A 15,477-nucleotide genomic window follows, 5' to 3' on the forward strand; every position below is an offset into this window, starting at 1 on the left:
ACAGTTATTTAAAAAATAAAAAATCCCCAACTGAAAATAGCGTCCTGGGGATTTAAGCTATCTGTACAATGCTACACACAACCACCTTCAGGGAACATAAGCTAGTCTAGCTAGATATAGCAACTTGTTTCATACATAAAATGAACTGAGGGAGCGCACCGAGGCCCAGTATAAGACAAAGGATCGTTTTGAACTCTGAATTGTACACATACACTCTATTAGTACAAAAATAAAAATCTGGGGGGGGGGGGGACTGGTTTAGCTCACTGGGTATGAACAGGTGACACATGCTCTGTTATTCCATATGCCCAGGTTTTTACTGCCTCCCCCGTGTTCCTTCTCCTAGCTTTCCTGTTTAGCTCCACTGTGCATTTGAAATTAAATAATAATAATTAATTTGGAATAAAAGCTATGTATATAGCACCAGAAATGAGCAGAATTCCTCTTCAATAAGGAGGTTGAGTTTGCCACGTGAAATCACAGCCTGTGGTTAGTGTCCTTGGCTGTGTCAAAGAGCACATAAAGCGCTAGATGTATAAAGGCTAATTTACACCATTGAGGCCTGCTCTCAAAAACTGAAATAGATGTAACACTGTCTGTTAAGCTGGATTTAAGAAATAAGTGAAACATGTTTAGCGCCATCTTCTGTAAGTGTTGGAGTCCAGCTTGCCGCTGTGGTGGCTCTCCTCCACACAGTACTCAAAAGAGACAGACAGTGAAAGTGGACAGTATATCCTCTGTTTCTTAACATGAAACTCGGTGTTGCGGCCAGGGGCAGCACAAATGTGATCCCCTTAAAGTGATCTTTAGTTTTAGTGTCCTTATTTTTCTCTCGTTATCGATTCTGTCACTAGTTAGCTAACATAAACTAATGTAAGTCTATTAACCAACCAACCACATGACAATCATGTTCCTTACTGTCAGAAGATGGCGCTAAGCTGTGTTACATCTAAACCAGTAGAGACTATGAAGGAAGAATCAGTTATATTGCTACAGGAGAACTTGCTGATATCTAGTTTCTTGATCAGTCAAGTTCTGGCTGTCTTGAATAGCTGATCTCTCCTCTGTATGGAGAAGGAAGCGCCCGCAAAGTAGAAGAAAAGAACAGAGTCCTTGAGACAAAAAAGGGTTAACACAGAATTGTTTACCAGATAGAAGAGGGAAAATATGCAGAGGTCCACTCCCCTCTTAGAGGTGGAGTTTGAACTTTGCCGTGGTCACTGTCTAGCTTACAAACTCGGGTGCAGTGAACCCAGAATCTGCTAGCTGCAGCCGAGCTTGTAAGCTGAACTTTAACCCTCATATGAGTGATAAGAGCTCTGCCTGTGTGTTCACCTCATCAACAGGTTGGCAGGAGAAAGTATGACGTTTGATGCCTTCAAACTGTCTGTCTAAAATTTTTGTTAAGAGGGGTGACGCGGTCGTAAGCTTATATAGTTCCACTTGTGAGCAGAGTAGTCCCGGACAGTGCTTCGGACCTCTAAACCACAACACCAATCTGCAGAGGATAATTTTCAACCTTTTAAAAGCTTTTATTCCGGAAGCTGGGCTGAAGCACCATGTTGAGTAAAGATCTTCCAGACATTGAGGTAAATTTGCTGTGTTATATGTTATAGCAGGATATTCTCATATGATATATAAGTGGAAAATGCAATGTATAGCATTCTCTAGCAACACATATACAGGTGTTGTGTGGATAACAAATGATAATAAAATGTTTTCCATGCCATAGTAAAATAAAGTCATTCTAATTGTGTCCATAGAATTTTTATGAGTACAGATGGGGATTTAAAGATTATTCTCCACTAATCTAGAAGCTTAACAGCAGGCTAATTTGCACATGACTGGCCTCTAATTATGACCATTTCACAAGAAAAAATTGAAACTATACATACAGCTGTGATCCTGGAATAATAGTAAGTCAGTCACAATCATCTGTTCATATACAGTTTCATCAGACTTGCAGGCATATCACAGTTTTCAAATGGACTTCCGCCATGCACAGGGCACTGCATATCCTTTGAGTCCATCAGTTTCTCAGCACAAACAGTACTTCCCTTACTGTGTGTGTCTTTAGAAAAGGCCTGTGTATAATTCAACATTCGGCTGCCCACAGGGTGAGACGTTTCTTTCTATAAGAAGCAAGCCTGACCGCAAAGTCACACAATGGAGATTCATTGGGTTACTCTTTTTACTAATGTAAAGTATTGACTTTAGTGTGAGAAGTGTCCTGGTGTGATTTAGATGATACGGAAATAGAAATGAAAGTATCCAGAGTTTTTGGGACAAAGTAAAAACACATCTTACTAATTTAGAAATTGGCTTCACTGAGCCACCCACAGTTTCTGCATGTCGCACACTGATGTGTTCTCTGCCTTGTGGCAGAATAATACATGTCAAAGTGACATGAAAATAAAATGTCTTATAAAATAAAAATGTTTTTTAATGAAATAAAACCGCTTCTACAAACATAAAACAGATAAATAGGGGGGAAAAAGGCACTGTCAAAGTGCCTGAGAACATGGGTGTCTAAATGCTTTTTAAAGGAATCTACTGAGTCACCTGATTTTTACTCTTTTAAAAGTCCTCTTGGGTGCACCAAGTAGAGACCAGTAGAGTTATCAGAGATATACGACAGACCTATACATTGGCTAATCACTGTAACGTGTTGCAACGGTGAGGATTTAGTGGGTAAAATGCCACACGATGCAGTCTGAACATGATCGCCTGGTATTATGTAACAAGCCATGTGTTTGATTGTACAACCTATAGATAACTGACACAGGGTCAAAGTGGAGATGTCAGTGTGCATATGTATGTATGTGTGTATCTATCTATCTATCTATCTATCTATAAAAAAGAAAAAAATTCCCGACTCGCCCCTGTGGGCGGTCAATCCTTCAAGCTCGGGTCCTCTACCAGAGGCCTGGGAGCTTGAGGGTCCTGCGCAGTATCTTAGCTGTTCCTAGGACTGCGCTCTTCTGGACAGAGATCTCTGATGTTGTTCCCGGGATCTCCTGGAGCCACTCGCCTAGTTTGGGAGTCACCGCACCTAGTGCTCCGATACTTTTAGTTAGTCTAATGCAAAGCCCTCTCCAAATTGTTTGATTTTAAAATCAAATAAATTATTAAATTATTACATTTTTGAATGATTTGATGTGTTATCACTGTACTTCCAATCAAGTATAGACTACAATGAACTGATTTTTTTAAATCAAAATTTTATAAAATGTCCCATATTTTTGGAAACTAATGATGGCGTTGATATGCTAAGACCAGTTCAATAGATCATTAGCCACTAATGTTCAAATAGTCAAGGTCAGGTTGGATTAATACATTCAGTGATAATATTCTTTAATGGCAGAATTTACATGAATAAAATACTATTCAGTATTCCCCCATGTAACAAGGTGTCAGTGTGCGACAAGCTTAATTTCTTGATTTCTACTGTTATATATGAATGCAACACGTGACATTGGCTCAGTGCATCGACCTGGCACCTCACCATTATCTTATCATCTTGACCCCGACCATGAAACAGCCAGACTTCCTAGAATGTTCCACAGTTTCAATGTTCTTGTCGGCAAATCTCAGCAAATGTGCTGTCAAGAAAAATAATGTTGTTACGGTCTGCATATTATGCAGACTGTGCAGTGTGAAGTTGAGGACCCAAAATGCAGACACAGAAGCAGGTAGGACTCAGAAGAAAGTAAGCCATTTTATTAGGCTGTAAAAAGTCCAGCAAACAAAACTTAATGTCTAAAAGGGAATTGCAAACTATAACAACAGGAACCTGGAATGAGGAAACACAAGGGTGGCTGTAGCTCAGGAGGTAGAGCAGGTCACCTACTGATCGGAAGTTTGGTGGTTCGATTCTTGGCTCCTCCAGTCTGCATGTCAAGTATCCTTGGGTAAGGTACTAACCCCAAGTTGCTCTCTGATGCGTCCATCGGAGAATGTGTGTGAATATAGTTAGATAGCACTAAGTATAGATAAAGTGCTTGTGAGAATGGGTGAATGTGGCATGTTGTATAGAGTGCTTTGAGTACTCCGAGAGAGTAGGAAAGGGCTATTACCATTTACAAGAAAATAGAGACTGACAAGGAATAAGAGGAAGCCAGCACTATATAGACACACTGAGGGGAAATAGCTCGGAAAATAAAACACTCTCTGTGGAGAAACTGTGCCTGTTTAAGATGCTCTTTTTATATTCAATCATATTGCTGACCTTTGACCAGTTATCCTAGTTAGTTGCAAAGTATTTTTCCAGCTGTTTCTTTCTAAGACCACTTACTTTTCCAGTCTTTTGTTGCCTTTGTTGTCTTTTGTTAACTTAATTATGATAATAATTATAATTGTATAAAGGAGCCTTTGAGGTGGTCTGGGCATCTGACAAGGATGCCTTGTGGGTGAGGTGTTCTGGGCATGTCCAACCAAGAGGAGGCCCTGGGGCAGATCCAGGACACTCGGTAGAGGTTTATCTCTCAGCTGGCCTAGGAAGCCTCTGTGCTACCTGGAAAAGCTAGATTAGGTAGTTTGCTACAGACTGGGCTTCTCTGCTTAGGCTGCTGTCCCAGCAACCTGACCCCATATAAGCAGAAGAAAATGGATGGATTATTATTATTAAATATGAGAAAATATATTTCATGAAATAATAAAAGGTTAGAAATATGTTTTATTGTGAAGAAAATATGGATGGGTTTGTGCCCCAATTTTTTTGGAATTTGGGGTTGTGGCATAAGACTTCTCTGAATATAATTATCTAGTTCCCTCTGCAACCATACCACTTTATAAAAACAAACACACTGGATGCTTTTCCTGGATCATTCCTTTATATGTAAAGCAAAAATGTGAACCACTATACTGTGGAGCCACTTGAAATGCTAAAACAAAGTCTCTGGAAAATAAAAGAAGATTCTACTCATGTTTATTAGGACGTGCAGTCTAAGAATCCAATCCTGTGTCTTTTTCTTTTCAGAGCATCCTAGCTCTGAATCCAAGGGTGAAGCATCATGCTCAGATCATATCCACAGCCAGTAAGAAGAAAGAAAAGAAACACTGGAAGAGGAACCCTGAAAGGAACTGCGGTGTAAGAAAAATACACAAACAAGACGTAGCTTCAATTAAAAGAGTATCTTTAGTCAAATTAGAGCATTTGCATAATTTAATGCTTGGAACATCATTCATCTTCTTCACTCTTTTTTCCAGTCTTGTGTGAAGTTAGAAAACAACTTTGACGACATCAAGCATACAACACTGAGCGAGCGAGGAGCACTACGAGAAGCTCTCAGGTGAAGATTAATGAAGAGGCTACTTTAGTTATTTGTTTTTAATATAGCATATGTCACAAATATGATTTACATTCAACTTATGTTAAAAAAGATACCAAATTTCAGATGGTCACAACAAATGCAGGCTAAAGAAGAGTATTCTCATCATTGTCAGGCCAGTTCCACACATGTACTTTCTTTTTTTATCACCATTAGAGAAAAAGGGCAGCAGTGCAGTTGGATGAATCCAACTGTTAATTGAATAGCCATGACATTTGTACACACAATATAATAATAATCCATGTCAAAAGAAAGTTTTTTTTTCCAGGACTTTCTTTATTTTTTCAGTTAGCTACACCATCATGACAAAATGTACAAAATGAACAAAATGAACAAAATGTAAATTTTATTTATGAGACGAAATCGTGATAGTGACGTACTGGCACATTAAACTAAGACACTGTACATGAAAAGTATTATCTTAAATGTATCCATTATAATATTAGACATTACAGCACTACAAACTGTGTTTTTTGTCTAAAATAACAAAAATCCTCCAAACTGTTTGCATGCAATTTTTATTTTTTAGAAATCTTACTTGGTTAAGCTGCAGAAACAAATGAAAAATTTGTGTTTAGATGTCTAAAATGTGCTGATGCTCCCTGTCAGAAGAGCTGCCCAACTAATCTGGACATCAAGTCATTCATTACGAGTATCTCCAATAAGGTAGAATCCACTCTGCACTCTTTCTGTCATGATCCCGAGTCTTGTACCCAGCGTTTCCTGTTTTGGACTTTTAGTTTTGGTTTATTTTATAGTCTGAGGTTGAGATTCTGTTCTTTGTTTGGTTACTCTTACTTATTTGTATTCCTAAGTCATCTTGGTTTCTTGTCTAGTTTATGTTGTCTTATCTCTGTCTCCACACTTATTCGCCTGTTCCCCAGTCGTGCCTCTGTTTCTCTCACTCCCTCTTTTCCCTGTATTTAGTCAGTCAGTGTGTGTATGTTCTCGTACTTCCTTTTTTACTTTGATAGTCTCCTGCCCTGTGTGTAGCATGTGCAGTTTTGTCCTCTGTCTCGTCAGTTAGATTATGTCCAGCTGTCTTCGCCAGGTTATTCCTCTTTGTCCTGATTCCCTCGTGTGTATATATTGTCTGCATCTCCCTCATTCCTGGCTGTGTGTTCTGCCTGTGTGTTTAGTTTCCAGTTTGGTTTTGTGTTTCATAAGTTCGATAATAAAGCTGTGTTTTTGAGTTAAGGTCCATATGAGAGTCTGCATTCTGGGTCCCCGATCCTGTCTTCACATAGCCTTATGTCTTCAGATATTCAAAGTAATACCAGATAGCAGTACTCTGATGTCAAGTGTGTGTATTTGTGTAACAGAACTACTATGGGGCAGCGCGTGCCATTCTATCTGACAACCCTCTGGGTTTGACCTGCGGAATGGTTTGTCCCACATCGGAGCTGTGTGTAGGGGGCTGCAACCTGTATGCTTCTGAAGAAGGACCCATTAACATTGGAGGGTTACAGCAGTTTGCTATTGAGGTACGACAGTTTTCAGAAAACACATTTCTAATCAATTATATTGATTTAACATCAGCCATGATGTAAAAGTAGTGTATTAAAGACTATTCATGGCATGTGCATTTGTGTATGTTTCTTTACAGGTATTTAGTAAAATGGGCATCCCTCAGAAAAGAAACCCCGAACTCCCACCATTCAATGAGCTGCCAGAGTCTTACCACACCCCTATAGCTCTGATTGGCTGTGGCCCAGCATCAATTAGTTGTGCTTCTTTCCTGGCCCGTCTGGGATATGATAATATCACAATATTTGAAAAACAGAAGTACACAGGAGGGCTGAGGTATCTTAACATTATTATTATATAAAATATTATATGACAGTGTTCATTTCCCTCAAGCTGTTTTATATTGTATTGTTAGTTACTTGGGAAGTAAAGGTTCAGTCTTTTTAAAAAGAATTTTAGAATTGCACATTGAGACATGGGTAAACCTTTTTTAATATGTCTGCAAATTAGAGAGAGAAGCTGGCACGAGGACAGTTGAAAGACACAATACCAACATGATAGCATTGGGGAGACAAAAATCATTCAAAGAGATATGTTCTTCTATGCAGCACGTCAGAAATCCCTCAATTCCGGCTTCCATATGAGGTCGTCCAGTTTGAAATAAACCTGATGAAGGACCTGGGAGTGAAGGTATGAAATGTGGCACGTATTTTCAAAATAGTATTTGTAGCATCCATTATATTAGTCGAATCTCTTTACATGAGTCAACAGTTCAGTTAAGACATTTTGTTTCTGTGGCGTCTACAGGTGGTGTGTGAGAAGGGCTTGGGTGTTAATGGAATGACTCTGAAGTCCCTGAAGGAAGATGGATTTAAGGCTGTCTTCATAGGGATTGGTGAGTTTCACTTGACAACCATTATGAATAGATTCCAGTTTAGTTCCCTGTAAATTCATCTGGAATCTGGATGTGTCTGGATATTATGCACATTTGTAAAAAGTTATAATAAACTGCTGAATTACATCAACCATCAAATTTGTTTTTCTGCATGCATTTTAAGTCCTCATCAAGTCCTGTTTGCATGTGTCTGTGAATGTGTGTGTGACACCAGGTCTCCCACAGGCCAACAGAGCTGAAATCTTCAAGGGTTTAACTGTGGATCAAGGATTCTTCACTTCTAAGGACTTTCTGCCCATGGTGGCCTCTGCCAGCAAGAAAGGTACCACTTAATTTTTGTTCCTCTACCAGTCCACAGGATTATAGTTCACATGTGCAGTAACAAAGTCACAATATACACATTATTTATATGAAGTCACGATCCCAAACATACGACAATAGCATCACTTCACAGCCTTTGATCAGCCCGTAACTTTTCATGTGTTAGTGTATCCGCACATACTCATTCAATCATACAGTACTTTTGCTGGTGACATTTTGGGCTCTCTGTCGCTTTGCCTAGGTATGTGTCAGTGTCGCTCCTCTCTGCCAGAACTAAAGGGAGTGGTGATAGTTTTGGGGGCCGGTGACACTGCATTTGACTGTGCCACCTCAGCCCTTCGGTGTGGAGCCAAAAGAGTGTATGTCTGCTTCAGGAGGGGATTCACCAACATTAGAGCTGTTCCTGAGGAGGTGCTGATGAGAGGCAGATGGATCAACTGACGCAGTATACAGACAGATCACCAGATGAGTGTACTGATATGTATGACGTTTTTTCCTCTCAGATGGAGTTGGCTAAAGAGGAGCAGTGTGAGTTCCTTCCTTTTCTGTCTCCCCGTGAGGTCATTATGAAGAATGGGCATGTTGCTGGGTTACAGTTCTGTCGCACTGAGCAGACTGAGGAAGGTGACTGGGTTGAAGACGAGGAGCAAATTGTCAGACTGAAGGCTGATTACATAATCAGTGCTTTTGGATCCCTGTTGAATGAGCCACAAGGTAATGAGTAATCAGCTGCGCAACACATTACCCAACTTTTTGCTTCACCTTTAACTAGAAGAAGTAATGACAAATCCAGATGTAATTGTAAAACTTTGGTTTCCGAGTGCTGGTTTGTCTTTTTTAATTTTACTTTTTTTTTTTCAAATATACATTACTGAGCAAGTCTCTTGACCAACTCCCAGTTTCTTAACATGGGAAATAGGTGCAAAACCTGTAATTTAAATACAGCACAAAAACGTTGTTCTCTGTTAGGTGTAGACAACACTAGTTCATCTTTTGAGTAAGGAACCTTTTAATGTTTGGTCAATGTTCAGAGGCTTGACACACAAAAACACATTTCTCTGAAAATCATCAGTTAAAAAGACCTGGAGTACCAGCAGCCCAAAACAACATAACAAAATTAAATCTGTAATGGTTTGAAAGTTTGCAGGTGATGTTTAGACTGAGGCAGAGCATGAAACTGACTGATATGCTGGGTGCTTGTAGTGACTGAGGCCATGACGCCTGTGAAGCTGAGTCGCTGGGGTACCCCAGAGGTGAACACAGGCACCATGCAGACCAGTGAGCCCTGGGTTTTTGCTGGAGGAGACGTCGCTGGTTTGGCAAACACCACAGTGGAGTCAGTGAATGATGGCAAACAAGCCTCGTGGCATATTCACAGATACATACAGGTAAGTCTGCTAAGACTCTAAACACCAATGAGTTCGATAAGGAGAGATCATTTGGAAGAACCGAACAAGATTTACCAAGATGGAAAAATGAATTGGACTCCAATGACCCGTTATCACAGAAAAGAATCCCAGTAGCGATAGGATTTAGAACAGGAAACCCCAAAACATAGGCACTGATGGTGTTGAAGATTGAGATGGAAGCTTGGATGGGGCGAGATGGAGAGGTGGTTGGTTGCATGAATGAGAATCCGATGGAAAAGCACAGATTTTAAACCAGTCAGAATGGAGGCTTTGCCTTCTTTGATCCAATCAAAAAGGTGACTGGGCTAGTATAATGATGACAGCACTGAGTTTGACAGCATGGGAAGGTTATAGTGAACATCTAGGAAAGCAAGCATATGAATGACTGCAGATCTTCCTTACTGAACTTGTGCCTATTAATGGTTTGTTTAGTGTCCATGTACAATTTTTGTACCTCATGCATAATACACAAAATATCATACCAATAATGTTACCAAAAATATTTATCCCTTCTCTTTTACTTGTATAGTCTCTTCATGGACAAACAGTAGACCCAGTTCCAAAGTTGCCATTGTTCTACAGTGCTATAGACCAGGTGGACATCAGCATTGAAGTTTGTGGAATAAAATTTCCAAATCCGTTCGGCCTGGCCTCTGCTCCTCCTACCACTAGCACAGCCATGATCAGAAGAGCTTTTGAACAAGGATGGGGCTTCGCTCTGACTAAGACATTTGGACTGGATAAGGTACCACACATGCAAACAATGTACCAAACCACCAGTCACTAGAACGACTATACTTCCAGGCATTAAAGAGATTTATTCACCCGAACATGTATTTTACGATACCTTACAGTAAATCATTGTAACATATCAATATTTCCTCCTTGCTGACCTTTGCTGTTTTTGCATTTTTATATTTTTCCCATACCAATTTATTATGTAACCTCAGATTTATTCCTCAGGAAATTGTGAGCATACAAAAAAAACGAAAAAAAAAAAAAGGGATTTGTTTAGGATTCTTTACCAGATGAACACAAGTAAAAGCTTCAGAAAGAAAAACACGAAAGCTTTGTTGTGTCTAGCAAGTTTCACTTTAAGGACCCCAAAAAAAGAAGTTAACCTCATGAATGGGCTCTATAAATCTGTGTCTTTAGGATCTGGTGACCAATGTGTCTCCTCGAATTGTGCGTGGTACAACATCAGGCCCTCTTTATGGGCCTGGTCTGGGCTCCTTCCTCAACATTGAGCTCATCAGCGAGAAGACAGCAGCCTACTGGTGTCAGTCGGTTGCTGAGCTGAAAAAAGACTTCCCCAACAACGTAAGTTTGATATTACATCATACCTTTCCTTGGTGATAAGCGTGTTGTTGCGTTAAATAATTAATATACATTTACTTTTCTGGATTGTTTCTGTACCATATTACATATTTCTTTGATTTTTTCCATGAGCTTCATTCCATCACATGTGCTTTACCAGACATTTCATGTCTTTAGTGCGTGTTCTCTAGCAGTGTCCATTTGCACCACTGTACCAAAATTCACCCAAGTTTGAAGTACAAAGTTCTAAAATAAGTCTAAAGTGTGTGATGTTTAAAATCGAAAAAAAAATCCCTCTGTGTCCATCAGGTGGTGATTTCTAGTATAATGTGTGGTTACAACGAGGAAGACTGGACAGAGCTAGCCAAGATGGCTGAGGTGATAAAAACAATATACCACTATAATCAAACATTTTTACAGAATATGTAGTCTAATGATGATTTAATTGTAAAAATAACGAATGTATGTGTTTAGGAGTCGGGAGCAGATGCTTTGGAGCTGAACCTCTCTTGTCCTCATGGGATGGGAGAGAGAGGCATGGGACTGGCCTGTGGACAGGTACGCACACCCCCCCCCCCCAAAAAACACACCCAAATATACAAGGGAGGAAATGGATGTAAGAACAATTAAGTGTAAAGGTGTAACCATTTATTCATTTGTTGTGTCATCAGGACCCAGTGCTGGTAAGGAACATCTGTCGCTGGGTGCGTGAGGCCATTTCCATTCCATTCTTTGCTAAACTGACACCAAATGTTACAAATATTGTTGACATTGCCAAGGCAGCCCATGAAGGTAACCACACTTCACCTTTTCATTCAGTATCATTTTACATTGCTCAGTACTAATCCACAATGTAGCGAATGATTAGCAGATGCCTGTTAACAAGTCTGTAAATGTTGTGCTGTGTTATAGGTGGAGCGGATGGAGTCACAGCCACCAACACGGTCTCAGGTTTAATGGGACTCAAAGCTGATGGCGCTCCCTGGCCAAGTGTTGGTTTGGAAAAACGCACCACATACGGAGGGATCTCTGGTAAGTGCACACACGGTGAAGTATAGCGCAGTGCTGAATAAACTTATTTATCACATTAATGGTGTGTTCAGGTAATGCCATCAGGCCCATTACTCTCAGAGCAGTGTCAGCCATCGCCAGAGCAATTCCAGGTTTTCCTATTCTGGCCACCGGGGGTATTGACTCAGCAGAGAGCGGACTACAGTTTCTTCATGCTGGGGCTTCCCTGTTACAGGTGATAACCAATTTACTGTAACAGGTTTTGCCATTGAATAAAAGTTGATCACAGACCAGTCACTTAGATCAGCTTTCTCATTCTGTCGGGATACCACAGGTGTGTAGTGCAGTTCAGAACCAGGACTTCACATTGATTGAGGATTACTGTGTGGGTACGCAACTGCTTTTTGGCTGAGCTTAACAGGCATTCATTTACATTTTTAGAGCTTCAAAATATTTACTTTTGTATTATTGTGACATTACACATGTTTAGGTCTGAAGGCCTTGCTGTACCTAAAGAGCCTAGAGCTAAAGAACTGGGATGGTCAGTCACCTCCAACAGCGAGCCATCAGAAGGGAAAACCAGTTCCCAGACTCGAAAGCCTGGTTGGAAAGGTACAACTACAACAGTTATAGTAACTTTTTGGTCTTTCTTGGCCTTATATCAACCCACACCTGAATGCTTCAGGCCAGCAAACTGCCAAAACCATCTGCTAGCTGCTAGTAGAGGTACTCTCGTTTGCTGATGACAATGAGTTAACCAGCTGCATCTTATTATCATTGCCACACTGGTACTTACTCTCTTAATTCCTGAGGAAGCAGTAAGAGTGCAATTAGTTTTGCTTCTGCTCCCAGTTAAAATTTTGTTAAATAAGTACTGAACCTGGGTAATGTGTTGTTATTTTCCTTAGGTTGTATTAAACCAATTTTAAAAGATGCTAGAGACCAGATTATTTTTATTACATCCTAACATTTAAAACCTTGAATCAAAAGAAGATGCCTGTTCTTTTTCACATTAAATGGTTATTTGTCTAATAACCATTTGTCACCTCTTATTGGTCAATGTGCATGTGTTTAGAGTCTCCCTAGCTTTGGTCCATACCTTCAGGAGAAGACGGAAGCCATTGCTGCATGCAAGAAACGACTCCGAGATGCTGGTGAAACCAATGTGGTGGAATCCAACGTCAGCCGGATCAACGTGCCCCAGAAGCCTGTTCCTCCAGTCAAGGTCCATACGCATACATACGTGCTGCACGTTGAGTTCAATAAAGCTATATGTCACAGTCGGGCTGAGACTGTAAGGAGTGAAGAAGGTGGACCCAAGTGTAGACACGCAAAATAACAAAACTTAATATTAACTGAAGAATAAGCCTGGACTTATAAAGCAAAGAGCAGAACTAAATCATGATCTAAACCGGGTGAGCTAAACATAACAAAACCCTGGAACATAGAAACCTGGCATGAGTTCATAACAGAACTTATTTGGGGAGCATTACCTTACCTTGTTTCATGGAAACAAGGTAAGGTAACAGACACTCAGGCAGGGAAACGCATGGGGAAACAGCTGACACAAATGAGCATAACGACTTCACAGTGGAAGAGTAAAATGAAACACAATGAACATAGAAACACAAGACCTCTTCAAAATAAAACAGGAAACATGAGATGCAAACATGACAATACAAACTTGACAACCTGAAATCACAGACAAGAAATACATGAGACTAACCAGAAGACGTAAGTGAAACATAACTAGATTAAACTTGAGGCAACTAAATAATGAACCTAGAACTTAACATTATCTTCAAAATACAACAAAAGAGATCAAAAGCCAAATGAAAGGCTGGCTCACAGACCTGGCCCCTGACACTGCATTTGGTTTTTAACCATAAATGTGTTTTTATGTATGTGTGTGGTGACGGGTTGTGTTATAGGACGTGATAGCCAGAGCACTGCGCCACATTGGAGCATACCAGGAACTTAACAACATGGAGCAGGTACACAGTTCTCATTCATTCACTCTAACCAGGTAATATTCTGACCATTGTAGTGATTTATAGGAAAAGATAAATGAACAAAAGGACATTGCACCACATGTGTAATCACTTTTTATTTTCTAAATCAGGTTTTCTTCTCATGATCACAGATAGCAGTAAAATATCATTTATCAAAATCACAACAACAACAATGGCCTTTCCCTGTGCTCTCAGGTCCAGGCTCTTATAGATGAAGAGATGTGTATCAACTGTGGGAAATGTTACATGACCTGCAATGACTCTGGATACCAGGTATGTTTTTCTACTATATCCAGACAGTCATCACTTTCTTGTTTTTCAAGAGATGTATCTGCTTCAGTCCCATTATGTGACTCTTATTTCAAGGCTATAACATTCGACCCTGAAACTCATCTTCCATCCGTGACTGACAGCTGCACTGGCTGCACTTTGTGCCTCAGTGTCTGTCCCATCATAGACTGCATCAAGATGGTCAAAAGGAAAACAGCCTACAAACCCAACAGAGGTGTACCTATTAGTCCTGTCTGCTAAAGGCGAGGATAATAATAAAACAAAGACATCCAACTGGATTGTCTTATACAGTAAATTAATTTGTGTGAAGTATAATCTTAGTTTGAAAGCCCAGCTCCAGTGGCACCACTGAGCAGAGAGGCAGATAACATCACAATAATTGTATAGTGTATATATAGTAAGTGTATGTCAATAATTCCACTCTGATTTAGTTGGTAAATCTGAATCTGACTTTGTTTTTATTCTCTTGTAGAAAATCATTTCAATGTTAAAAAGGCATTTACAGAATGTCAAATTAATTCAAGTCAAATGAAATGCTCCCCAAATAAGTTCTGTGATTTCAAATGTCTGGATTTTTGGATATACAGAAAATATCTGTAAGATGGAGCACATTTTTATACAAATTTGTGAGATTGTGTAAAAAAATTAACCAACATAAAAATATTCTGTTATACATGTGTTATCAGGAAAATGTTGTGAAATGTTAAAAATAAAAGCAACCATTACTTTGTGTCAAGTTATTTTATCATCCTAATACATACATTATATCTATTCAAATATTTAAGTACAGCTTTGTTGTGTTTTTGATATTAGGTAATATTATTGTTCCTATATATTCATATATATTCATGAAAGTTGCACTAGTGCATGTAAACAACATACATTCTGGGCTGGTTAGATTATTCTAAGTTTGAGGTTAGTAGACACTTTACCTCTAATTTCTGTGAACGGTAAGAATTCCGTGGCTGAGTTTAGTTAGGCTGGAAGCTTTTTGTTGCTGAAACATTTTGAAACAACCTTTGAAATGGTTTGAAAATATTTCCCTTGAGTATTTGGTTAGTTTCTTTTTAAAATGTAGCATTAAATTCAGGAAAAACATTGTCACCTTTTCCTCATCAATTCAAGAAGCTAAAAATCACTATTTTGGGAAACACTTTTTTTTTTTTTTTTTAGATTTCCTCTTTTTTGCACTAGGAAATGTGCTTTGTTCTCTTACTAATATTAGTCCCTTATCACCCTTAAAAAATATTTTAACATGATCGTTAACTAGACTAACTAAGAACAATATTCATTTAAAAGATTTCATTCACTTCATGAAACTGGGGTTGTATAAAATACATTTTAGATATTTTAGAAAAGCGCTTGTTCTTCGCTATAAATCTGCACATTTAAATGTTTTTTATGAGTCTTTGACCTTGCCACTC

The 15,477-nt window shown here is 39.3% G+C and overlaps 1 protein-coding gene across 1 annotated transcript; it reads left to right on the forward strand.

Moving 5' to 3' along the window:
- The first annotated feature begins 56 nt into the window (after window positions 1-56).
- On the forward strand, window positions 57-14,783 carry dpydb (dihydropyrimidine dehydrogenase b). The gene is made up of 25 exons (XM_082512203.1): window positions 57-1,589; window positions 4,979-5,089; window positions 5,209-5,291; window positions 5,909-5,996; window positions 6,653-6,814; window positions 6,937-7,133; window positions 7,406-7,487; window positions 7,605-7,692; window positions 7,907-8,014; window positions 8,255-8,424; window positions 8,517-8,727; window positions 9,217-9,401; window positions 9,952-10,167; window positions 10,578-10,742; window positions 11,049-11,117; window positions 11,214-11,297; window positions 11,411-11,531; window positions 11,652-11,771; window positions 11,843-11,985; window positions 12,085-12,139; window positions 12,241-12,362; window positions 12,826-12,975; window positions 13,682-13,744; window positions 13,958-14,035; window positions 14,129-14,783. Exons 1-25 carry the CDS (start codon window positions 1,560-1,562, stop codon window positions 14,291-14,293), a joined length of 3,066 nt encoding a protein of 1,021 aa, XP_082368329.1. The 5' UTR covers window positions 57-1,559; the 3' UTR covers window positions 14,294-14,783.
- The last annotated feature ends 694 nt before the right edge of the window (window positions 14,784-15,477 follow it).

This window comes from Aulonocara stuartgranti (assembly GCF_965226115.1).
Source record: "Aulonocara stuartgranti genome assembly, chromosome: 18".
NCBI classification, from domain to species: domain Eukaryota; kingdom Metazoa; phylum Chordata; class Actinopteri; order Cichliformes; family Cichlidae; genus Aulonocara; species Aulonocara stuartgranti.